This window comes from Polyodon spathula, chromosome 25 (genome assembly GCF_017654505.1).
Source record: "Polyodon spathula isolate WHYD16114869_AA chromosome 25, ASM1765450v1, whole genome shotgun sequence".
Taxonomy (NCBI): domain Eukaryota; kingdom Metazoa; phylum Chordata; class Actinopteri; order Acipenseriformes; family Polyodontidae; genus Polyodon; species Polyodon spathula.
In genome coordinates, this window is record NC_054558.1 from 19,128,147 (window position 1) to 19,152,293 (window position 24,147).

General features: G+C 42.3%; 1 protein-coding gene across 10 annotated transcripts in view; it reads left to right on the forward strand.

Moving 5' to 3' along the window:
- The window catches only part of LOC121299848 (nuclear receptor corepressor 2-like), a 120,477-nt gene that overhangs the window by 83,044 nt on the left and 13,286 nt on the right, over positions 1 to 24,147 (forward strand). For 9 of the 10 annotated variants that reach the window (XM_041227991.1, XM_041227997.1, XM_041227998.1 and 6 more), the window contains 21 exons: positions 1,990 to 2,052; positions 6,303 to 6,445; positions 7,392 to 7,533; positions 8,099 to 8,585; positions 11,324 to 11,444; positions 12,127 to 12,349; positions 13,790 to 13,837; positions 15,057 to 15,221; positions 16,428 to 16,585; positions 16,880 to 16,985; positions 17,133 to 17,240; positions 17,688 to 17,791; positions 17,950 to 18,100; positions 20,254 to 20,397; positions 20,749 to 20,835; positions 21,205 to 21,440; positions 21,770 to 22,112; positions 22,421 to 22,651; positions 22,827 to 23,072; positions 23,521 to 23,673; positions 23,884 to 24,108. In XM_041227991.1, the coding sequence (XP_041083925.1) occupies positions 1,990 to 2,052; positions 6,303 to 6,445; positions 7,392 to 7,533; positions 8,099 to 8,585; positions 11,324 to 11,444; positions 12,127 to 12,349; positions 13,790 to 13,837; positions 15,057 to 15,221; positions 16,428 to 16,585; positions 16,880 to 16,985; positions 17,133 to 17,240; positions 17,688 to 17,791; positions 17,950 to 18,100; positions 20,254 to 20,397; positions 20,749 to 20,835; positions 21,205 to 21,440; positions 21,770 to 22,112; positions 22,421 to 22,651; positions 22,827 to 23,072; positions 23,521 to 23,673; positions 23,884 to 24,108 (3,684 nt within the window). The remainder of the gene's footprint in view (positions 1 to 1,989; positions 2,053 to 6,302; positions 6,446 to 7,391; positions 7,534 to 8,098; positions 8,586 to 11,323; positions 11,445 to 12,126; positions 12,350 to 13,789; positions 13,838 to 15,056; positions 15,222 to 16,427; positions 16,586 to 16,879; positions 16,986 to 17,132; positions 17,241 to 17,687; positions 17,792 to 17,949; positions 18,101 to 20,253; positions 20,398 to 20,748; positions 20,836 to 21,204; positions 21,441 to 21,769; positions 22,113 to 22,420; positions 22,652 to 22,826; positions 23,073 to 23,520; positions 23,674 to 23,883; positions 24,109 to 24,147) is intronic. The other variant, XM_041227995.1, reaches the window with a different exon arrangement.

Genomic DNA, 24,147 nt, shown 5'->3' on the forward strand with positions numbered 1-24,147 from the left:
TGGCATCTTAGAAGTTGAATTTGCCTAAACAAATTCTGTGAATATTGTATTTTAACGCAAACACTCTACTGAACCGTGTATTGTCAGATATTTTAGATGTAGCATTTCTAATGGGTGGAGAGGGCCTGTCAGTACAGGGTGTCGGGCCAGCTGCTGTAAATTCCCAGCCAAAGATGTGCACCGCTGTTGCCATTCCTTAAATCCAAACAATGTATCTGCCTTGGCAATGGTTTGTTACTCGTAGCTAATGACTTACCTCAAAGGGAGAACATAATAAAAGACTTAATCACCATGGGTTCATAATTAGAGACTGCTTGTCTTAAAGCCAGTCATGCACAGAGTTCACTTGAGTTCTGCTCTGCATGTTGCTCTTTTGTGTCTCAGCACGCTCAGCCTGCCCCTTGGCTTCGTGTGATGAGAGGCAGAGTGACTGGCCAGTACAGCTGCAGACTCCCCTACAGCTAGTGCCTGACAAAGCCAGTCTGAGTGAGGGGAGCTTAGCAGCTGTGTCAGTGGCTCGGCTGGTCCAAACCCCAAGGAGGGGCCACGCTCTTCTCCTAACTGCCCAAGAGAGGGATCCCTGGAAGCGGGCCAAGCCGCTCCAGTGATTTGCTGCTGATCCCCAAACTTACCAGCCAGCAGAATCCGACTGTAAACTACCTGCGACCTTAACATCGGCAGGGTCACTGCAGCAGTGCTGCGCTGTCTGCACAGTAGGTCACTGCACCGAACAGAACTGCTGCGCTTTACAGCTCGCGGGAAGCTACTGTGTAAAGCACTGCAAGACCTGCTTAAAAATACAGGTGTTTTTTTTTGTCCTTTCAGGTAATCTGCAGAGGTAGAACAGTGCCTGTACTGTGTTGGTTTGTCCGAGTATCGACTTCCACCTACACAGTTGTTATGCAGTTATCTGTAACTGTGACTAACTGGGGATTACCTGTATTGTTGTTTTTTTTTTTTTTTTTTTTTTTTTTATATGATAGGGGAACCTTAATGGCAGTTCAAACTGGAAACATTTTTGACCAGGGTTGTAGCAAGAACATGCCCACAGAGGAGAGACTTACTCCTGTAACATTTTCACTGTTTGTATACACACACACACACACACACACACACACACACACACACTTTGTGGGAGTTCTATTTGTTCCTGGTTTAAAAGCTGGAAGGCGCCAAGGAACACAAAGTTAAAGAAACTTAATTAAAGGTCTCCTAGGAGGTATTGGCGGTCAGGGATTTGAAACAAGAAATTCTTGGCTCCCAGTTCTTCGTTCAAACCACAGGCATCATTTTTGTAATATTAGCTGTAATTGGCTGTGGGCAAGGGAAATATTCTTTTTTTTTTGTGGATTGTGCATCCCACATTTCTTTTGATTTTCATAAACTGTATAACATGCATGGCTGTCAGTAATTGGTTTTGCATTTCAGGAAGCATGTATTTATTTTTAATTATATTTATATCCATGTATTAAATAGGTCCGTCCCCCAGCCCCCCAATTGTTTTTAAATGTATCCAGTGGATTATAGCAGTTTGCACATCTTCCCACAGGTGGGCGCATATGTCTACCGACAATTATTGTGCCATCTGCACTCAGCTATACAAGCTGAATAAGCAATTTAGTATCACAAACAGTCTCAGTCTCAGATAACATGGGAGAAGGAAGTGGTCTGAGATCAACAGGCTCCTAGAAACAGAACAAGCAATGCTGGGCCGAATTGCCCTCCTCCTCATTAGTACATTTTCTTATTTATGTTTGTTACACTTGGATTTGAGGGGGTTGTAGTCTTATCCTTGGTGGCATTGTGACCGGGAAACACTGAACCTAGACATGATAAAAGACAGGTTAAGACAGGGTAAAAGCATGCTTGTAATAACTGTAATGATTAACTGAATTTGGTGTAGGCTTCCCGCTAAATGGTGTTGGTTTAACCCGGAGCAGATGTATAGCTGTGTGAGTAAATCTACACTTGTCTGCTCATGTTTTCCAGCTAATCTGGAGATGAATGAAAGCTCTCGCTGGACAGAGGAGGAAATGGATACTGCCAAAAAAGGTAGAAATGTGTCTTATTGTTGCCTCACCTCTTCTGACTGGAGCGAGCATGGCCGTCTCAGCCTGCCGTTCAGTGATCTGTGTTTTACTTCCTAGATTAGTGTGCCATGCTCCTTTTTCTTTGTTTTCCCTTGCTCAGCGAATGCCCTATTTTTATTAAATCATTTTCAATTCTATTATGTAACTGAAGACACTGCTTCTGGAACCCAAGGTTCTACCAGAAGCACTGAATGTAATCTGCACTGTTTTCTGTAAAAGGAAAACCAGTTCCAGTGTACTCAGAAAGCCGATATCTACCTGCGATCGTGGAGTAAACAGGATAAATCCATTCAATAAGCTTTTGCTCCAGTTCTAGTTAAAAACGTAAACTATTTCCTTTTACTTTTTTAATAAAGATGAGTGGGTTTTGCACTTTGAATCCAAATACAGTTTCATAGTAGTAACATATCTATACCTTTGGCTGTTACTGGGGTATCAGGGTATTCTTGTAATGGTAGAAACAGCGGCAGATCTCAATACTGCTGCCCTAAAGTGTGAGTCAGATTTGTCTGCAGACCTCATTTCACTACGTTTTTATTCTAAGTAGTAATGTTAATAAATGGGTCAGTAATTAAGTTGCGTGATCCAAGGGAATATCATATAAATAACATCTGTTCCATTTTGAAAGCACTGTTTTGTACAATAAGGAGAGCTTTTAAAATGTTGTACGCTTTTAAAGAGCTGTTATAAGGTACCTGCCCATTTAAGACTTGAGAAACGTGGTCACGTCTTCACCATCAGAGCGCCTGATGAGATGCATCGGGTTTCCCAGCAGAAGCATCTGTATTTTATTTACTGTGTGAGCTGTGCAGTCCTTCCCTACAATATATCATCATTAGGAACAAGCCCCTTTTAATTCATGGTAATGTTTTTAATTCCTTTCTCCTAGGGGAGATAACAGGCTTCAGTCCCAGATCCTAGATTAGTTCTGCAGCAGGCAGAGCGATGATCTGGATCTGTATAAAGGTTTTTATGTAACTGCAGTGGATGGATGGAGGGTTGGCTTCTATAAATAGGATAAAATGAAAAGATATATGTATTGTCACAGACAGTAGTTTCCACTTGGGTGATTCTGGAAACAAGTATTCACATTTTGTTTAAGGTTTATTGAAGGGCTTGTGGATTTGGCGTCTTGTTCCTCATAGCAGGCTGGCATACTAGCTTCATAATACAGTAGATGCCGGATATATTATACAGTGTTCAGCATGTGCTCTCTTTTTGTGTACAGCATGCCTATCTGCATTGTGCAGCAGTGAATGCTTTTGAGATGCTATTGAGTATAGCAATGGAGGTTTAATGGGATTAAGCAAGGACTCATCTGTAAATATGTAACTGGTTGAAGGGTAAACGTTGGCTTGGCATTTGTTTAGTTTTTACTACATTTGGCATTGCACAGCGGAGCTAATATACTGGCGTTTTATAGAGAGCTGACTTTCACATGAGGCTAAGTGGATTACTGGTTAGTTCAGCCAAACTTTTGTTCCAGAATGACTAAAGCTAGAAGAGGGTAAGTGTGCATTGGCTCCTTAGTTTATTGAGTTTCCTCTCGCTGTTCACACAATGTACATTTTGCGTATGTGATTTATCTATTTCCCCTTGAAACTCAGTTGACCTATTTTATAAATGCTGTTGAATCCAGGTGCTTGTATATAGATACTGTCTATTTCGGTATAAGATTAAAAGTGTTAGTGCCTCATTTCTTTGCAAAGCCTAAAACATTTGTCAGATGCTGTTAAATGTCCTAAAAAGATAGGAAGTGCTTTCTCTATAAAGAAAAAGCATGATAAACGTGATGCACCTTGACTTCCTTTTATGTAAGTCATCTAATCTGTCAAGCTGTTCCCGAGCGAATTACAGTTGGATAATCAGCTCTTGCCTTGTTCTGTAGAAAATGAAGGAATTTCGGCTCAGTCGAGTGACTCCTGCCAATCGCTTCGCCTCGCTGACGTTCAGAGTGTGTGATGTGTGTTTTAGAGGTGTGGGGGCAAAACCAGTGCCAAGCCGCCCACAGCCCTGCCAACCTGGACTGGTGCCACTCTCCCTGATATTAGTGCTCCGTCTAGGGATCACATTCAGACGAGATGAGACTCAGGGTCAGCCAGGGGAAAGATTAGAACTCATGTACTGCTCTTTCGCATAGCAATGGCGTCAGTCCTCCTTCAGCTGGTAGGTTTCCTGCAACGCTGCCTGCCAAGCAGTGTCAGTCTCTCTCACTCTCTCTCTCCTCTCTCTCTCTCTCTCTCTCTCTCTCTCTCTCTCTGCCTCCCTCCCCTCCACTTTATTTACTTGGTAGCGACGGGGCTTTGAAAGTGGTATTCTAATACCCACTCATAGTCATCAGCTCAGTGGCAGAGAGAGAGGATGCCTAAGGAGGCACGAAATACTGAGCAGAGAGCAGATACTACTTCTGAAGTCCCGCTGCAGCTGTGATGGGGCGCTGTGTTTGTCACAGCACAGGCCCACACTGGGAAGTATACACGCCCGCTACATGTGCCTTTCACAGCTTCTCAAGTGTCATCTGTGTTGCCCTTGCTGGCGGGGCCTGGGGGTCTAGGGCTTCTGCCCTGGATTTGAGCTCAATATTGAAGTACTTGCTCGCTAATAATGTGTTACATTGAAGACCTGGCCTATGGCAACTCAAAACAGCCTCTTGGGACTCTTTTCTGAAGGCGATAGGGGTGGAAAGAATGGAAAGCATGTGAGCTGAGGATGCCAGGAAGGAGGGGATTGGGAAATAGAAATTTTTTTATGTCCTTTTGGGAATTGGTGCTGCTTTTTTTTTTTTTTTAACTTTCTTATGGATTGATGTTGGTACTTTAAAAAAATATATATATATTTATATATCCTTATCAGTGTCAATGTGAAGCATTTACAGGATTCTACAAGATAAAAAGGTAGTTTAGCATTTAAAAATCTAATCAAGGATGTAGGGGTCAGAAAATTATAACTGTGCCATGCATTACAGTGTATTGGAAAGGAACAAAAGAAGAAATTACTCTGTGTGACTATCTTGTGGGAGGTTGCTTTTAAGTTAATTGGGATTTTGGCTTGAAGAGGTTACTAGCTTTGTTGTGTTATGTATTGTAGAACCAACATTGACCAGATCTGTGGCTTTGAATGCAACATGTGTTTGTGTTCTTGACGTTAAGCTTGGGGTTGACGGTTCTTTGTCCTGTCTTCTCTTTTATTCCCCAGGGTGAATATAATTACAATCTTTAGACTTCTTTTATTTTTTAAATTGTGCCGTTTTCTAAAGTATTATATTCCCATGAAATAACAATTATAACAATACAGTAGTTATTGTATCACAATGGACATGTGGTCAATGGAATGGACTGTGGTCAGTGGAATGGACTGTGGTCTGGACTGCCCGTTGTACACAGAATGTTTCCTTTGCTGCTTTTATCTGTCTGTTAAAGTTTTGTACTGTCCAAGTGGTTGGTAAGTAGTGGTTTGCGCTGGTTGCCTTGCTGTCTGTGTATCTTGTGCTTGTGTTAGTTTAGTAATCGAACCAGCTGTCTTATCTGTACCTTTTTGTACGAGACAGCGCTATTGGGCTGTAACAAGCTAACGATTTAGAAAGACTTTCCACATCATGAGCCAGGTTAACCTTTTCCACTCTGCTAGCTACTTCATATACTGCAGCATTTATTATCATTATTATTATTATTATTATTATTATTATTATTAATTAATTAATTTCACCCATTTCAGGTTTTACTCCGAGCTTGAGTAGCCTCAGTGTATAAGGTAACAAGCTCAGCTGTGTCTATTTAAACTCATAGTGAGTGATGAATGGGACTTATTTCCATCTCTATTATTTGTATAAAACAGCCATGTTAATAATAATAATAATAATAATAATAATAATAATAATAATAATAATAATAATAATAATAATAATAATAATAATAGTTATTTTGTTGCTCAGGTTAATAAATAATCATTGAAATCCAATCTTAACACATAGAGCCGTTCAGTTTCGGAGCCCCTTCAATTTAATATATTTTTTACATTAACTGTGTGTGTGTGTGTGTGTGTGTGTGTGTGTGTGTGTGTGTGTGTGTGTGTGTGTGTGTGTAATATTGTTTGTTAAATGCTATCAGATGCGCTGTGTTGGTGAACAGATATCATTAAAGTCACATTTTAGTCCTTATTGTTTTGTAGTCTCCTCCCATGTTCTAACTCTCCTGATTTTTAATGTTTCACTAGGCCTTCTTCAGCATGGCAGAAATTGGTCTGCTATTGCCAAAATGGTGGGCTCCAAAACTGTGTCTCAATGCAAGAACTTCTACTTTAACTACAAGAAGAGGCAGAAACTGGATGAAATTCTGCAGCAACACAAAATGAAAGTGGTAAGTCAGTGAAGGTTAACTATGTAACCTTATTTCAACCAAAAAATATATATATATATATATTGTTGTTTTTTTTTTTTTTTTTTTGTTTTTTTTTCACAAGACTGCATTGTATACAGATTTTCTTATTGTGGATGTGTAGAGTACATATTACAATGCAAATAGAGGCTCCTGGAGTTTTCCAAGCTGTGATTTCCAGTACGTGATGACTGTGAATGAAGAGATGAATATTCTAATAATGTGAATCTCTTTGTTTAATGGGGCAGTACTTTTGAATTAAAGCCATAGGGTGTTATCTGACAAATCAAGGAAGAGGAAACCATAAATTTGAACTTGGGGGGGAGGAGAAGTGAAAAAAAAAAAAAAAAAAACCTGCAGTGCTCCAAGCAGAAGCGAAACAAGCTTAGCGATGCCCCTCGTAGAAACTGGGCCGACCTATCTTTAACTCAAAAGTTAAAGGTGAGGTAACTTGGAGATCATGTTAACGAGAACATCACATGATACAAGCAAGTAACAGCTGAAAACTTGTCTTGTATTTGTAATTCACAGCCCTGGACTGTTATGGGGTATACATTGCTATAAATCATGCTGTACTTATGGGGCTTTTGTATTCATTGTTTATCACTTTCTAGAAAATGCATTTTAAAAAAAAAGCATGCTTTCAGGGTCTTGACAGCTATTCAATAAATAGGATGGGTGGCATTTTACACGCTTTGATACAACTTGGATTTATTTAGTTGCCTCTGTTGCTATGACAGCAATGTAAGCCATCTAGTACGTTGCCAGCCAAACTAAAGGAAAATTGACCCATGGGGCTGGCTCTTCTTTCTGTAAAGAGACCCTGCTTGATCTGGCCTAGGTTGCATGCGTCTATGGCAGGAAACTAGAGCTGAAGAGCGCTCGATTATAACAGCAGCTTAACACAGGGGGGTGTTCTGTGCCGCAGGAGAAGGAGCGCAACGCCCGACGGAAGAAGAAGAACGCAGCGGCGGTGCAGAGCGAGGAGGCCCCGTCCGTGACAGAGGAGGAGGAGATGGAGGTGTCAGGGGCCAGCGGCAACGAGGAGGAGATGGCCGAGGACGCAGAGGGTACGACCTTCCCAGCAAGAGAGGGTGGGAGAGGGTCGAGCTCACCTTCGTAGCTGAAGGGCCAGTGGGAAATCGTTTGAATTCAGAATGGTATCTTCAAATTGTACCGCGATTGTAGGCTGCTGCGTGGAGAGGTGGCCTCAGAATCGAATGATTCCAGTGAGTCACTGAACTATGAGCTAATGGTAATCCAGAAGAATTTATCAGACGGCTCTTTTTTAAAGTGCTGTGATGTAAAAGGGTGGGGGTGTGATGTTACCGCCTGTCAGAGATGTATTCTGTAGTTTTGCTGGAGCTTTATGAGGGCGTAGGGCCTGTCCAGGGCTAGACATCCCTCATCTTTTATCATTTTTTAATAAACACAGCTTTAAAAAAAAAGGACAGCTACAGAAACCGTACATTGAAGTAGTAGCCACCTGTGTCCAGCGTTGTCTCTCTTTCCTTCAGTCATTGGAGCACTGGCTCTTTATAACTATTTCAGGAACTAATTTCGTCATACATAATGAAAATAAATGTTATATCCTGCCTTGTTTATATCTCCTAATATGTTTTCCTTTTATTTTAGGCGCAACCAATAATAGCTCAGACACAGAAAGCCTCCCATCTCCCAGATCTTCAGAGGACAGCAAAACCAAAGACAACAACAGTGAAGGTAACAGGCCCAAGTCAACTCCAGGAGCTTCAGTAGAGAACAGCGCTGGACCCAGTGCTGGATCAGACGACACTGCTGCTGGAGAGCCCCATAGAATTCCAGACAAGACCTCTGCTCAGAGCAGCAAGCCTAAGGAGCAGAAAGAGGTGAAAGTTGAAGTCGAGGAGACTCTCAAAGAAGACCTCATTAAGAGTGAGGCCTCTGAGGACTCAAAGGAGCAGCAATTGGACTCTACTGACAAGAAACCAGCAGTGGATATTGAGGCAGGCAAAAGGACAGCCAAGGCTATGAAAGTGGAAAACCAGCATGGACACAAGGCTGGTGCGAACACTGACAGTGACTCTAGCGCCACCTGCAGTGCAGATGAAGTAGAGGAGCCGGATACCTCAGACAAGAACAGGTAAGGGCAGACTGTATACAGGTAGGTGGCTGTTAGGTGCCAGCAGTGAGGTGCACCAGCTACTGCTGATTTCAACGCAATTTCCGTTGCGTAACTATTCGAGACACCCGGCAGTTGTCGTCTTCCTAAAATGTTTCTGTCCATGTATCGTACCGTGTTCTGTGGTTAGTGTCCCACATTTCACTCCCTGTCGAGATTGCACTTTAAAGCTGGTGGAAACCATGCAACTGTCTGAACCAGGCCAAGCCTGCCATTGACTGCCTTGTCTCCTGTCTTATCTGAAAACCTGGAAAGCATGTACATCAGTGGGCCACACATCAGAGAGGTGTGATGTTAATGACAGTCTCGTCTCTAGCAGTATGTGGCAAGTCCACAGTTTTGATGGTTCTCATCTTGTATAGCTGTCACCTGGTGCATAGAACATACGACATCATTCTAATTAAAAAAAAATAATAATAATAATCAAGAACTGTTTCTTATGTTTGTAGAAGTTCAGTCGTCATTTTTTTAATACTACAACAGAAATCATTTTCCAGAGTTTGAGGATCCAGTCTCCCAAACTGCGCAAGATTACATCTTCTGTAATAATAAGGGATACCCTACAAACTACATAACGGATTTGTTTATAGAGGGAGAGTGTAAAGTAGAGTTAAACAAGCTAGGATGAGCCATGCTTCTGGTTTTGATCCATTTTGACAGAGCACAGTGTAAGTTGTGTAACAATTAAAAGATGGCAATCTGCCAGGTGTGCCCTAGACGGTGCCATGCAATTCAGAGGCTGACATTTCTCTTAGCATATGAGGACCAGCAGGCCGGAGGCAATCTTGAGTAAGGTTACGATTTTTAATTCACGAAAAGGTCACCAAATGATACAGTTTTAGCTACATCAGCATACATAGGAGCTTTTAAATAGTTCCCCAAAAAACAATAATATTAAGACTGTTGCTTTTGACTGTGTGACCAAGTCAGAATTACGTAATCTGCAATCTTTTTTTTGGAAAGGTGTACAGCCTTAACAGATCGTCAAACCTTTCACCTGTCATTCTAAAATACCTCATATCTCTCACTGTTGCATACCTGCATCTCTCTAATTTAATGTTTGAAATTCTCCCTTTCGGGTTATCTGTTGGTTAAGAGGACGGATGTACCAACGACATCGCTTTTGTTTTTTGTTTTTTTTTGTTTTTTTTAAACCTCTTGTTTTTTTAAACTCAGCACATCCTACTTAAATGTAAATGTATCAAATTTCGCGAATGCAGTCTGTATTTAAAGTATGAACAACAGCTGCAACCACTTTGCGCAGTCCAAAGGCCTTTGTACAGCAAACAGTGATGCGCACAGCTTTTATAGCTGTCTGCGCCTGACGTATCGCAGTCATCTGCGACAAGTATGAACCAGGCTTAAGAGTTTTCCACGATTCTGAAACAGCATGTTGTAAAGAAAGCCACTGGAAGTTGGTGAACTTCTGTTCTGTGATGCATCTGATGCGTCGCTACAGAAAACAGCTCACTCACAATTTTTTTCGTCCTGTAGCCCATTTACATGCTTGCTCGCTCAGCTATCTCATTCACTGACCTAGAGCTACACGTAAATGCATACACAACCCAACAATTTACAGATCCTTGCAGATTTGCATTTTCAGTGCATGTCATAATGTATTTTTCAAAGGAAATAAAGGAAGCGCCTAATTAAATGTGTTTTTCCATCCATTTCGCAGACTTCATTCAAAGTCACGATTTCCGTGACCTTCGTGAGAAAATCGTAGCCTTAATCTTGAGTTTTCTCATTTGCCTTGCCAACGGTTAGCTGTGTAGACCGCTATTGTGAAGGGAGCTTATTTGTATTAGAGGTGTGCTGACACTTGTAAACGCCTTCAAGTAGTTCTCAGCAGGTAATAATTAATTAAATCCACTCATTTAATGTGTTTCAAAACAAGAACAGCTGTCATCCCCTTACCTCTACAACCAAGTAGCAATCAGTGGCAGTATTTTAAAATCCAATTCGAAGGGAACGTTGTGTATTACCTGCCGATAAAACCCTTCTTAAAGGCAGTACCGAATACGAGTATCGGCACACCCCTAAACCACTTTTTGGTTGTTATTGCAGTTCAAAATCTCCTCAACTTGTTACTCACTTGCTGCAGTTGCGTGGGAACTTTTCTTTAGCTGCACTACAGTGTGTTTCCATGTTGCTTTCTTGTTGAGAGTGGCTTGTCATCGTGTGCCCATGTAATATTCGACATGTTCTGCCCTGCTATTGATGCAGACCTAAACAGTAACTGCGTTTGAACTTCATTTGCAACTAATGGCATTTATTCTTCAATATAACAAGCTTGTATTTGTTTGTCCTTGGTACAATACGTAATGCCATGTTTTCCTGAATTGAGAACATTATACACTGGAGTCTTTCCCAAGTTCAGTGTATTTTGTGAAGTAACTTTTTTTCTGTCAGCCTTTCAAGCAACTACTGTAGTACTTAGCTGCTGTTTTTCAGCAATGTTCATCATGTAAATCCGGTACAGGTCGGCAATTTTGCTATGAGAAACAATGAAAACTGCTTGAAAGTGTCACATTCAGCTGACAGATAAACGCTGTGTGGAAGTTGCCTGGTGTTTCATGGTCTTCTTAGCCAGCTGGAGCACACCTAAAAGAAGGGATCGTGATGCCAGCAGTAGTTCCCATGATTCAGCACTGGAGTGTTGTACACCATACCAACAGAAGGATTTCTGTTTCCTTTAGGATGACCTCGCCTCGGCCAAGCCTGCTGAATTACTCCCACGACAGTGTCATAAACTCGCCGCTGCAGAAGCCGATGGACCTGAAACAGCTAAAACAGCGGGCTGCAGCCATCCCTCCTATTGTAAGTGTTTAAAAAAAGAAATAAACAGGTAAAAACGCCTCCAGGTGGGGTGAAGTAACCATATTAACAATGGGGGTCTCAGGCTAGGAACAGGCGTAGGCAACAGTACACAACCACATGTGTAAACCAAAATCACATACTGCATTATTCCACAATAAACCATAGTGAATGACCAATACATTAGTACTGGTCACCAGCTGAAATCCACCTAGCAACATGCACATCTTGGTTATGAAGTAGCAGTTTGGCTCAGATTCATTGTTAAGAAGTAACTGTGCTGTGCTAGGTTGGGTATTAAGGAACACGCCCCATGAGCTACTGTATCAGGCTCTGAAAACCATTAGCAAAACACCACATGATAATCAGCTTCAGAATGACAGGCAGGTATTGTATGTATATTATTCTTATTGTCTAAGCAACCAGCCCCTGAAGATGAGAATGCAGTAATATTGTTTGCTGAAGAATCTCTGCTCCTCTGGAGTACTCCTGTTTGTTTCTGGTGGCTGGTATAAGTGAAACTAGGTGCGGTGGCAGGACTAATTCAAACTGGAGGTTAGAGCTTCAGTTGCTTGTGCTGATGGGAATAAGCAGCCCCTTTACAATGCTGGAGTTTGCAGTAATTGGGGTGACATTGGCTTCTGCAGCGCTAGCGTTGAGCTTTTTTTCTTCTGTGTTTTGCTAGATGCCCGAGGTGTCCCTTCAGGGAGCGCCCCGCAGTGGCAAGCCTCAGGCTCCTCACCACGCCTTGGCACTATACCAGCAACAAATTACAATGGTGCATGAATCTGTGCAGGAGAATAAGGCAGCGATAAAGCAGCAGCAGCAACAGGCTGAAAGAGAGAAGCAGCAGAGTAGCAGCCCTCACATCAAAACCAGGAGCCCTGCAGCCCCCAGCGACAGAGAAGGTAACAAGCACTCCCCTTCCCTGCTCTCATAACCCTTTACCCTGCTTGGCACAACAAAATAAGTACTTTTTGTTTTTGATTGCAGGTGCTGAAAGGTAGATAACAGTAGTAGGCTTTCTCCTTTTGTATTTTTTTTTTTACAGGGTTTTAAAAGTCCTTCTTGGTCCTAAGGCTGATATAGGAAAAGCTCTCTGTTTCTGTAGTTTTTGTCATGTGTTATATTCCTGTAGCTATTCCAGCTTGGTTACGCCTTCCAATTTAATCAGTCATTTTGTGTCTATAAAATCCGACTGGAAATAGATAGCAGCATATTTTTTCACCGTTCTATTTATTTGTTCATTACACAGTGGTTTTCAAATTTTTTTATGCCTATTTTCTATTAATAAAGGGGGTGTATTCCTCATATGTACTCAGCCTTGCAGGCAGTTTTGGTATGTTACTCTCCGTGCAAAGGCCAGTGCGCTACCGAGTGATGTAGCCGCAGCACCCTCACTGAATTAGGCCGGAAGAAATTGCTTTCACTTCCACTTTGCGTTTTGTTTCTCGCTGAAATAAAACCTCAGGCTCTTGGGGGGGGGGCTTTTCTGCTGGCACTGCGTTGCTTTCCTCACACGCAAAGTGTACCAAGTTTACTAATGGGAGAACTGTTAGGTTCTAGGTATTTGGAGTCACTGTTCGAAAAGAATCTTGTGCGCAAGTAATGCCTCTTCTAGAAGTAACAGGAAGAGTGTGGGTTTTTTATTGTTTTGTTTATTTTCTTATTGGTTACATCCTCTCAACCTAGCAACCGGCAGCACTGGGAGCAGCTGGCTGTTAAGAGCACAGTGACATTTCTATTGCTGATTTCTGAGTAAATTAACCCTAATGATGCTCTTTGATAAGCCGTTTCCTTGAGGGTTTTTTTCCTGTTTACTCTTCATACTAAATAACAGCATATTGATTCAGCCCAATCATAACATGAGAAGCTGTGTATGTATATTGAAATCATCTACTGTATATGGACTGCAGCGCCAGTGTATTCACCAGCAAGCATTGTACTTCTTACTAGAATTAAGACAAACTCTCTTACAAAGGACTTGTGTTTGAAGTAAAAGACCAAGCTTTTCATTCATGTTGAAATTTCTCATTGCTTCCATATATAAACAGATTATGTGAATAAATGGCCTAACTTCCTTTTTTACAAATGTTTTTACTGGTGTCTTGAATTTACCATAATGAGAAAAATAAATAAATAAACGAGAAAAAAAACTGTGGTTAATGTAAAAAATATATATATATTTTTGCTTTTGACTTGTTAAAACGAAAACTAGGAATGAAGGGGTCAGTATTTTTTTCAGAAGGGCGTTTTCAGACACTAGTGATTTGGTTGTGGCTGGAATGTAATTTGTGACCCACACGTATGCATATTGAAGAGGAAGCTTGTGTCTGTGTCCCCTACAGAAATCAATGATAACGAGAGGTGGCTGCAGACTCTGCTACATGGATTCCGTAGGTTATTCTTTACACCTTTTACGTACTGCGAAAGCAAAACTAGTTTGCAGTTTACAAATTCGTAAAACCATTGTATGCCGACAGAAATGCCTAAACTTGAACCTGCTTGAAATGTCGTGTTGTGCGTGTGTGATACATCTCAGCACTGGTCAGGGCATGGTTGACCAAGGAAACACACACCTTTTTGTATTAAGCTAGAATTAACCAATTTAGAAGCTAGTGCTTAATGTTACATAGTATACACTCAGTTGTTCATCATTTAGATTACATTCAATAATGAGCATTTTGAGTGTTTGAAGTCTTTTTCAGTGTCATCAGTATTCAAAGGAGTTTTGATTCATATACTTTTGTCACTGGGTGATGTGGACTCCCCCCACGAAATGATAAAGTGTTCAGGATCTCTTAATGGACCCATTAAGGGCGATGTGCATGTGCTGATTTTGCACGTATCGGACATTATTAATCTCACAAGTGTCTGTGGCGCTAGTTACTGTAAGCAAGGAAAAGCTCATTTCGACATTGAAGATATTGAAAAAGACATTGGAGTCAGAACGCTTGTTATTGAATGTGTTTAAGATTCTTTCAGTATTTCTAAATTATAATATTCAGCAATGACATCAGTAATGGACTGATACAGCTGCTTCAGCCATTGATCTAGTCATCTGGTTATTCACATGCCACTGATGAGGTAAACAGTACATACCACAAAAAGAATTAGAAAGAAATCACTGTCTTGATGTTTATATCAGTTTAATCTGGGCATTCCCTTCATGCAGTCCTCCCTCCCAACTGACAGACAGAAGTGTAGTGTTGTAGCTACCCTCTCTCTACGGAGCAATCAGTCCAGACTATCCAAAGGAGACACAGTTTAGAGCTCCTAAATACTCCGGTTAGAAACTGAAGTCCCAGCTTACTGCCCTTGACCCATGTACTGCACACACAGACTTGTGTTGTGTAACAATTCATATCTTAATGTTAAGAAACTGTTGGATACAAGTCAGGCGATCACAATAAAGGACCAGCAGGCTTTCGGTTTGAGTTTGGAAGGTGTTGCAGCTAAACGACATTTTGTTTGTCACTGAATTAAATGTAAATTATAGTATTGACATTAAAGTCATTTAAATAAATAAATAAATAAATACAGAACTACTAATAATATTGCTTTAATTTTAAATGAGCCCAGTACTGACTCCCTGCTATTCTCTCTGTCCTCCAGATAAACAATCTTCCTACTCTCCAGAAGGGAGGAAGCAGAGCGGGGAGCAGGATTTGAGGCCTACCAACCTGTCTAGGCCCACACTGTTGCCATACCAGCATTCTCCAAGAGAGATGTCCAAAGTCTCTTCTCACCCTGAGCCTCACCTACTGCATTACAACCAAGGTGAGTCCTAGAGTCTGTTTCACATATCATTTAGGTAAGTTTATACTTTAAAACCTTGATTCTCCTAACTTCAGTTTTCACAAAAGCGTTTTGTTTGAGAAGCCTGAGGTAACCTGTAAGGGTGTCTTTATTGCACGACCATGACTATTAAACACTGAGGGGTAGATGTACTAAGATGGGCCAGTCGCAAGCACATTAGTGAAATTAGGTACTTGGGTGTTCATGTAAAAAATGCAGTAAGCACTGGCAACGCACAAGAAAAAGTGGACTGGGAAACGCCAGCAACAATTGCAGCTGTTTAAAAAATGCTTTCAAAAGCTCTTAACACAATGATGCAATTGTAAGTGTCTCAATTGTCGGCAGCTTTAGTACAGAGAACCCTCATTTGCATAGAAGGTTGAACCGCAAAGGAAAACTGCTGCCTCAAAGTATCCCGTGAAAAGTCGCTAACAGCATTGCGCATGTTTAGTACATTTCGCCCCAGACTTCCGACTCGTTTGCAACTATTGCGACAGGCGCAACACTTTACTACATCTACCCTTAATTTTGGAAATTCTAAAAAACCGAATGCGTTCAAATTTTTTGACTAGAATTCTTTATTAATGTCTTTTATCGTACCGTTTGTGTTTTGAAAGACGTGATTATGTTACTGTAATTAAGTAAACAACACAACTTCACTGAATAAAACATTCAGTTCAAGTTGAGAAATAAAAGCAAAGCAGAATCAGTTTTCAAACTGACGAACTTGGAAAATCAGACCTTTGTTTTTTCTTATGTGTAGAGGATATAGGCTTTATGCAGTAAACTAAAGGTTATCAAGGTACTTTTTAGTTTTTGGAGCAGTACACAGTACAGGTAATGATTAGTATTTCGCAATATTTTTGCAATGGAAATGGAATGAAAAAACAGTGCTTCTTGTAGTTGAACAAGTGCAGAGTCATAAAAGGCTATTCTGGGGTTTCCAGAGATCTTCACAGAGGGCTGTTACCTGGCAACACCAAAAGCCTTCAGCAACAGTAAAAGGTTTGGATGAATACATTTTTATGAAGTGGTCTGTGTTCCCAGCTTCAGTCATTAACAGTATAACTAGTAATGTGGTTCATTGCGAAATCATACTGATGTGACGCAGAGCTCATAATGGGTCATATTTGTGATTTATTATTGTTAGTGTTGTTATAGTGCTGTCGTTTTTATTGCCGTTTCCAGGTTATCAGACAGCGGCTCACCACATGCCAATAAACTTGCATCAGGACAGCGGTGGACTGGCAGCAGTCAGACCTCTCCAAATCCCCAACCCCCCTCCGCTCATCTCATCTACCAAACCCCCCGGCATGCTGGAGAGGCCGGGGGGCTCCATCACACAGGTAAGGACCACCCTTAGAAAAGTTTACAGTTGTACCATGGTTGTACTATGCATTTTGCACATTTTGCCATGCTGTTTTTTTAATATGCTCTTCCATGCTTACCTGTGCTTTTACCATGCTTTCGAATTACACATTGCTATACTTTTACTATGATGAACTTTTTTTTGTAAGAGTAGCGTGACCGTTGATTTCTAAAATGTACTTAATCAATAGACTTGTATATTAACCCATGCAAAAGGTCACTAGCTCAATAGGGGGTGTAGTACTGTATTGCACTTTTTTTTTTTTTTTTAGGGCACACCCGTTCAGCTTCACAGTTCAGGTTATGTCTCTGAACATGGAAAGGACTCTGCAGGTTCGCTCACCCTGGGGATGCCCTGGATGGATCACAAAAAAATTGGTAGGAATTTCTTTGTAACAGATTGGGGAACTGTTGAATACTGCACTTTGTTGCAGTCCTCTGTACATCCTATTGCAGTGCTGTGTTCACTTACTGTGACATGCGCTGCCTGCTTTTACTGATGCGTTTGCTTTGCTTGTATTCCAGTGCCATTCCCTGCAGTGAAACAGGAGCAACTTTCACCTCGCAGTCAGGCGATCCAGTCAGAGAGCATGCTTACCCAAGGTGCTGCCCATGAGAGCAGCATTATCAGGGGTGAGTCACAACTCTCTTGTGAATGAACTCTGTGAGCTACACAGGTGTGATGCAACCAGCCTCGCTGCAACATCTTCTTTTAATCTTAAACTGCAGCCAAAGAATTGCATGGTGTACTTCAGGAAATAGCATTGTTACAAAACGCAATAAAATAGAACAGTGGTTTAGTTTAGTTTACCTAATTCTTAACCAGAATCCCAAGTGGTGTTTCCAGTTTGTGTTTCTAATCGCAGGGTCAGAAAGGCGTACTCCTGTCTTTGCCAAACCCTAAAGAATGAAAATCGCTTCCCGAGGACATGATAAGCCATTACCATTAACTTGAAACTGTCTTAAGCTGCAGCCTGCAGCCTGTCTCCACTGTTTCATCTCTGTTCAAATCATTAGGTCTCTTAAATCAGCACTGATGCCTGTTGAGTACCAGAAGGTGACACTAGAATGTCATTGCAGGGTCCTCCATCTCTGCAGTGCAAGGGGGCAGCATTACCAAGGGAATCCCGGGCACCAGAATCCCTCAGGAGGCACCAATGACCTACAGAGGGTCCATCACTCAGGTTAGTTTGAGATCATCTGCTGTAATCATTGCACAGCATTTCTAAGCAGGTGCAGTGGATTTGTCTAATACCTGCCAAGCTTGGTTCAGTGGTTTGCTCAGATTGAAAAGGTTTGCAGCATTCTAATGAATGAATTATGTTTCTTTGTTTTCCTGAAGGGCACTCCGGCAGAGGTCCTTTACAAAGGTACCATCGCAAGGATAATAACTGAAGACAGTCCCAACAGAGCAGAGCGAGCGAGAGAGGAGGCCTCCAGTAAAGGACACGTCATCTATGAGGGAAAGATCGGCCACATACTGTCCTACGATGGTACGGGAGCTGGAGGGAGCTTCTTGCTTGGGAGCTTCACGTTGAATGTTTGGAACACGTTGTTTTTCTTGATTGGTTGCAGTAATGAAGGCTGCATACGTTACATGGTCATTTATTACAATATATTAGTCCACTCCTGTAGGCTCGGGTGACATGGTACCAACACCTTAAATGTGTATCAAAATGGAAAGTTTACTTATTTACCACGTACTGTAGTTATAATACAGTGTAGTGTCAGCCCAAAACAGAAAACACATGCTCTCTGTCACATTTAATGTAAAATATTGTATAATTTATTACAACTATAATGTCTAACTTGTATTACAAAAAATCACGTGATTACTAGTTAAAAACCCCACGACAAATGCAATATTTGCTTCATCAGTGATATACAAAGCCAATAAGCAAAATCCATTGCATTTCTATTACGAGCAAGATGCATTAAAAATGGTGATTCACATTGACTTAACAGGAACAGCATTCTCTTTCTGTAATGTGTGGCAGGAAAAACAGTTGACTGGCCGCAGAGTTGACCACAAATCCTGGTGGACAATGCTTCCGTGCCCAGTAACGCATGCCAGTGAGTTAGCCTGTCAGAAACGGAGGTGATTCAGCTGAAACACAGCTTTGTGTCGGCTACAGCGTACAGTAAAACATTCTGAAGCATTTTGGGAATGCAAGGGCTGGATCGGATCCTTCCTGAAAAATGCAGACAAAACCTGCTAATACAGGGAGTGTCAAAGAATCGAACATTCCAGGCTTTTATATACTTTCCAGTCTATAAAAAAGTTTATAGTTTGTTGACCTTATAAACCTTTAAGAGTCAGTTTTATTACAAGCTTAATTTAGATTGCAGAATAGTTATCCATTATTGCAGGATAATCTGAGAAAATCAAATCATTAACCAACCTCACCTCTTGTATGAGCAGATGCTTTACATCCAAAAGCATGGCTGTGGAACACATCTGCGTGTTATTGCCTGATGTATATTTTGTCATATAAAATGGCAAGACTTTTTTTTTTTTTTTTAATGCCACCCTCATATCCTTATAGTCAATAACCCTTACAATAACTTCAGTAATTTGTCACCAGAAACTCGGTAGAGTTGGAAGGTAGATGGAACCAAGGTCCAGAACTCTTTGACGCAAGTTTCTAAGTGGATCAGATTTCATGTAAAATATTTTTTAAAAACACTTGGCAGCCACCTAGCTCTAGTCTTGTTTTAGCCTGATTTTAAATGGCTTGCCTAGCATATAAATTTACAACAGGTATTCATTAGGAGATGCATTTTGCCCATATCTGTAGACTGTTCTCGGAGATAATGATTATGTTAAGGAGCCCTCCTCCTAAACACAATACACAGCTAAACTCAGCAACCATGGCCCTCGCCCTACAAACTGTTTTTTTTGCTCAGATGATGTCTGCACAGTCTTGTTTTGGGGGGGGTTTGCTGGCCACTTGTCTAGTAGAGTAATGTACCCCAGATGGTAAATTAGGGCTAAATGTCAGAAGCCAATGAGTCTAGTCTAAGGCATCCAGTTTGTAACATCACAGCCATTTTTTGATTAGATGCTCGATCGGATGGTTGTACTTCAGAACCATTTAGTCAGAACCTGAAAGCTGCTGAATGCACTGAAGGACAAAAATCAAACAATACTGAATGGCATTGCATTTATCGTGAGTGTGCACCCTTCAGATCTCTAAAGCAGTGCGCTGTAAACAAGCCAGTTTTCAGCATTTCATGGCAAATTGTTGCTATAATAAAAGTCCCTACCATATGTTCCTATGGGCAATAAAAAAAAAATAGCCTTTTTTTTTTTTTTTTTTTTTTTTTTTTTTGACCACTTTGCCAGTGATGTACCCACACTTGAAGGATGCGTTAGGACCTAGCCTGTCCCAAAGACACTGTAAAAATGATCTCTGCTTGGGGCTGAGATTTTTCAAAGTGTAAAGCTCTTTTTTAATGCTGATGGTAGACTATAACAATAAAACAGAAGGTGAGCTTCAAGAAACAAGTGGTACAGTATGTTTTTATGTTTTACTGAATGTACATTTTATAAGTACTGTATTTCAGGCAAGTCTGTGGATGGTTTTGGAGTACTCCGTTTGAGTTGCTGTTGTACAGGGTATAACTGTGTGTTGTTTGGGTCCAGGTGCTGGCCAGAACTCTAAAGAGGAAGGCAGGGGGCTGAGCGCTCCCCCCGAGACAACGGGAATGAAGCGCTCTCATGACATGATGGAAGGAGGAATCTCCAGAGGGTTACCTGTACGGGACTCCCTGTCTGTCAACTGTGAAGGTACGAGCAGGACTAGTCAGCTTCAGCATTCGTCTTACTCGCGGCGTTGGTTTCTGATAAGATGCTGTAAGCCATATTTTCATAGCATTTGACCGGGTGATACATTGATACCTGCTGTAAATTTTAAAAAGATTTAGAAGCTCTTTCTTTCAAATTATTATAATTTTTTTTTCGAAAGGAGAAAGACCTCTGATCATTTTACAAACAAATGTGATTAAGAGGGACATTTTCATAGGCAAAGTTTCTGTTCGGTCTCTTAAATCTTAATTTTCTAGGCGTTAATTAAAGATTGCGGAAGTGTGCGATTGGATGATGGGGTGTATTGAGTCATAGCGTTTTCTTTGTGCACAGGGCTGATTGGTCGAGCCATGCCACAGGACCGACACAGTCCTCACCACTACAAGGATGCCCATCACATCCGGGGATCAATCTCACAAGGTACAGTGCAGTGTGTGAGCGTGGATACAACGGAGTACGGTTCTTCATTTACTGTACTGACTCTCGGGCTGATCATCGCCACAGAACTGTCACCTGTGGTTCAGTATCAGCAACTAGAATGATGTTATAGTTTGCTTTTTGTGAACGTACATCTTGGCACATTTTGCTCCTTTGACACATGATCACATTGTGACCAGCATATGGCATGTTTCATAGGAAAACAGCAGGTGCACAAAGCGTGAGTATAAAAACGGCTAAACACCTTGTGTTCTTTCTTTAGAGAATGAGTTTCTTTTTAAACATCCAATAAGAGGTATAAAACAAAGCCGCCCAGTGCTTCCTCTGCTGACAGGCTGACTGCTGTTGCAGGTATACCTCGCCACATGGAGCCCATGGAGGATTATCTCCGTAGAGACGGCAAACAACTGAAGAGAGAGAACACTCCTCCTCGAGGCCCGCCCCCTGAGGTTCTCAAAGGAAGACACGAAGTTGCCACGGTGAAGGAGCCAGGCAGGTCCATTCACGAGATCCCGCGAGAGGAGATGCGGCACATTCCAGAGGTTTCCTTGGCGACAAAGCCTGCCAAAGAGGGATCCATTACCCAGGTGAGTGCTTATCGCTTTGATCACTGGAGTCGCACTCAGGTGGTTTAACAGTTAATGACTAGCCGTTTCAGTACATCTCTCACTTGAGGAGAAGCTTTACTGTACCTGTTTGTCTTCATTTCCACTCCCTACTGATTCATTGTTAACTGCAATCTCATTGAGATACATTGTATTCTCTATGAAAGTGGAGAGGTACACATAACTACACATGCAATACATAAAATCACAACAACACCTTTTGTTACATAGAAGACTAATCCTGGAATAGTGTAAACGGACAAATCATAAAGCAGGTGATATATTATTTATTTATTTATTTTAAACTCTAGGGTACCCCAATGAAGCACGACAGCGGTTCCAATAAAAGGCACGATGTGCGTTCGATCATCGGGAACCCCTCACGGTACCACCCGATGCAGCACCACCTGGAGATGCTGCAGGACGCGCGGGTGCGCTACGAGGAGAGCCTCAAGGGCCGGCCCAGCGCGGTGGTCAGCACCTCGGGCTCCATCTCCCGCGGCTCCCCGGTCATCATCACTGAGCCAGGCAAGGCCCACCACAGCCCCCTGGCCTACGAGGACCACAAGGCGGCACACAGGGCCTCGTTCACTGGGCACCCCCACCGCTGCTCTCCTGTGTCGTCAAGGGAATCCGCAGCCAGGCAGCATGAGAGTAAGGCTTCATTATTCATCTTCAGTAGGGAACTCAGCAAGATATTGGCCTTTTCACACAATACAGCAGGCCTGCGAAGGATCACCCCAGAGACCACTGAAGATAATGCCTCTCAAGTGAGGAGACCAGAAAGAAATTGTGATAATGACCATTTTCAATTAAGAGTTTTGAGAATCTAGCCATAAATGTTGAAAACCTTTCAGTTAACCGCTGTTTACCTTTTAAACATAAAGTACATTGTTGACTTGTATACAGTGCATCTGTTTTAGGGTGTCATGACCCTCTGCTCTCTGTCCGTCTGTCTCCAGGCGGTGGGATGAGTTCAGGGAAGGCTCAGTCTCAGGAGAGGAAGCCCACGCCCACGCCAAGGGAGGTGAGCGCCAACAAGTCCCCCCATGCCGGCGTCCCAGACCACCACCCCTCGCTGGCCTCCTACGAGCAGCTGCTGCGGGGCGTGGGTGCGGCCGAGCTGTACCGCGGGCAGATCCCCCTGACCTTCGACCCTGCCTCCCTGCCCAGGGGCATCCCAATGGAGCCAGGTACTGTGCTAAGGGAACCAAGCGGAACCTACAAAAAGGAACTGCCTGTATGCCTGGGTGTCAAAAAAAACATTACACATTAAAAATTGAAATTGTGATTTGAGTTTAGTAAGTTACTTTTAATATTTATATTTCTCCATGAGATGCAAGCCATTCTTTCTTGTCTTTTTCACAGCCTACTACCTTCCACGGCACCTCGCCCCAAACCACGCCTATGGGCACCCCTACCCCCCCTACCTGATCCGTGGGTTCCCCGAGACGGCCGCACTGGAGAACAGACAGACCATCCTCAACGATTACATCACCTCTCAGCAGATGCACCACGCCGCAGCCGCTGCCATGGCCCAGAGGGCCGACCTGCTGCGTGGGCTGTCGCCTCGGGAACAGGCCCTGGCTCTCACCTATTCTGCAGGCCCGCGGGGTATGAACAACTTTCCCTGCCTGCCACTCCTGGGCTTGGCAGTACTTGGTGTACACAGTGTGAATTCAGTCATTTTCTGGAACCTATGGGCTCATTTACTGGAGTGTGTGGAATGGTGTTGGGGGATTAAGATTTCTTGGCAGCAGTTTTTCATAGGCTGTGTAATACAGAACAGCACACGCTCACCCCAAGGCACTTACAAACAATAATAAAACCCAGACCAGACACAGTAGGAATGTAAGGATCTAACTGCTTTTTACAGTTTGTGCCTTGGTATTTTCCAAATAGGATAGATAACATTTGCATTAAAATTGAACAGAACTTGTGAAAGGGTGTAAAAGAATGTAGCTGTGGCAAGATAAACAGTGGCAGGGAACAGTTGGTGTCCAGCACCATACGCAGGTTTCGGTTGCCAGGATTATAAGCACGTGCCTGGTCTTTTTTGCAGGGATCATTGACTTGTCTCAGGTTCCACACTTGCCTGTCCTGGTGCAGTCTAATGCTGCTGCATCAGTGCCCCCTATGGATCGGATCACATACATCCCTGGAGCGCCCTCTGCCTACGGGAGTAGGCCTTACAACACCTCCCCTATCTCACCAGGTGAATATTTCAATATATATATTGCTTTACATTCCACTCTGATTACCTGCATGATATTACACCTGCCTGTAATGTTTCCCTCCAGCCTAAAGTTAATTGAACCAGATGCTTTACAAGATAGTGAGGCAGGGCCTCAGCAGCAGCACATCTCAGAAGAAATCCAATACATATTTTATTATTACTTATTAACTCATTTATTTTTTAATTCAGGTGGGCCATCTCACATCGCCAAAATGCCCGGGACACCTTCATCAGAGCGGGAGCGAGAACGGGAGAGGGAGAGGGACAGAGAGAGGGACAGGGAGAGGGAGAGGGACAGGGACAGGGAGAGGGAGAGAGACAGGGACAGGGAGAGAGACAGGGAGAGGGAGAGGGAGAGGGAGAAGCCTACTCCATCTGCTGCCAATGAGAAGCATGCCCCCATCTGGAGACCCGGTGAGTGTTGTCTTTATTTATCTCTTTATTTACCTCTAG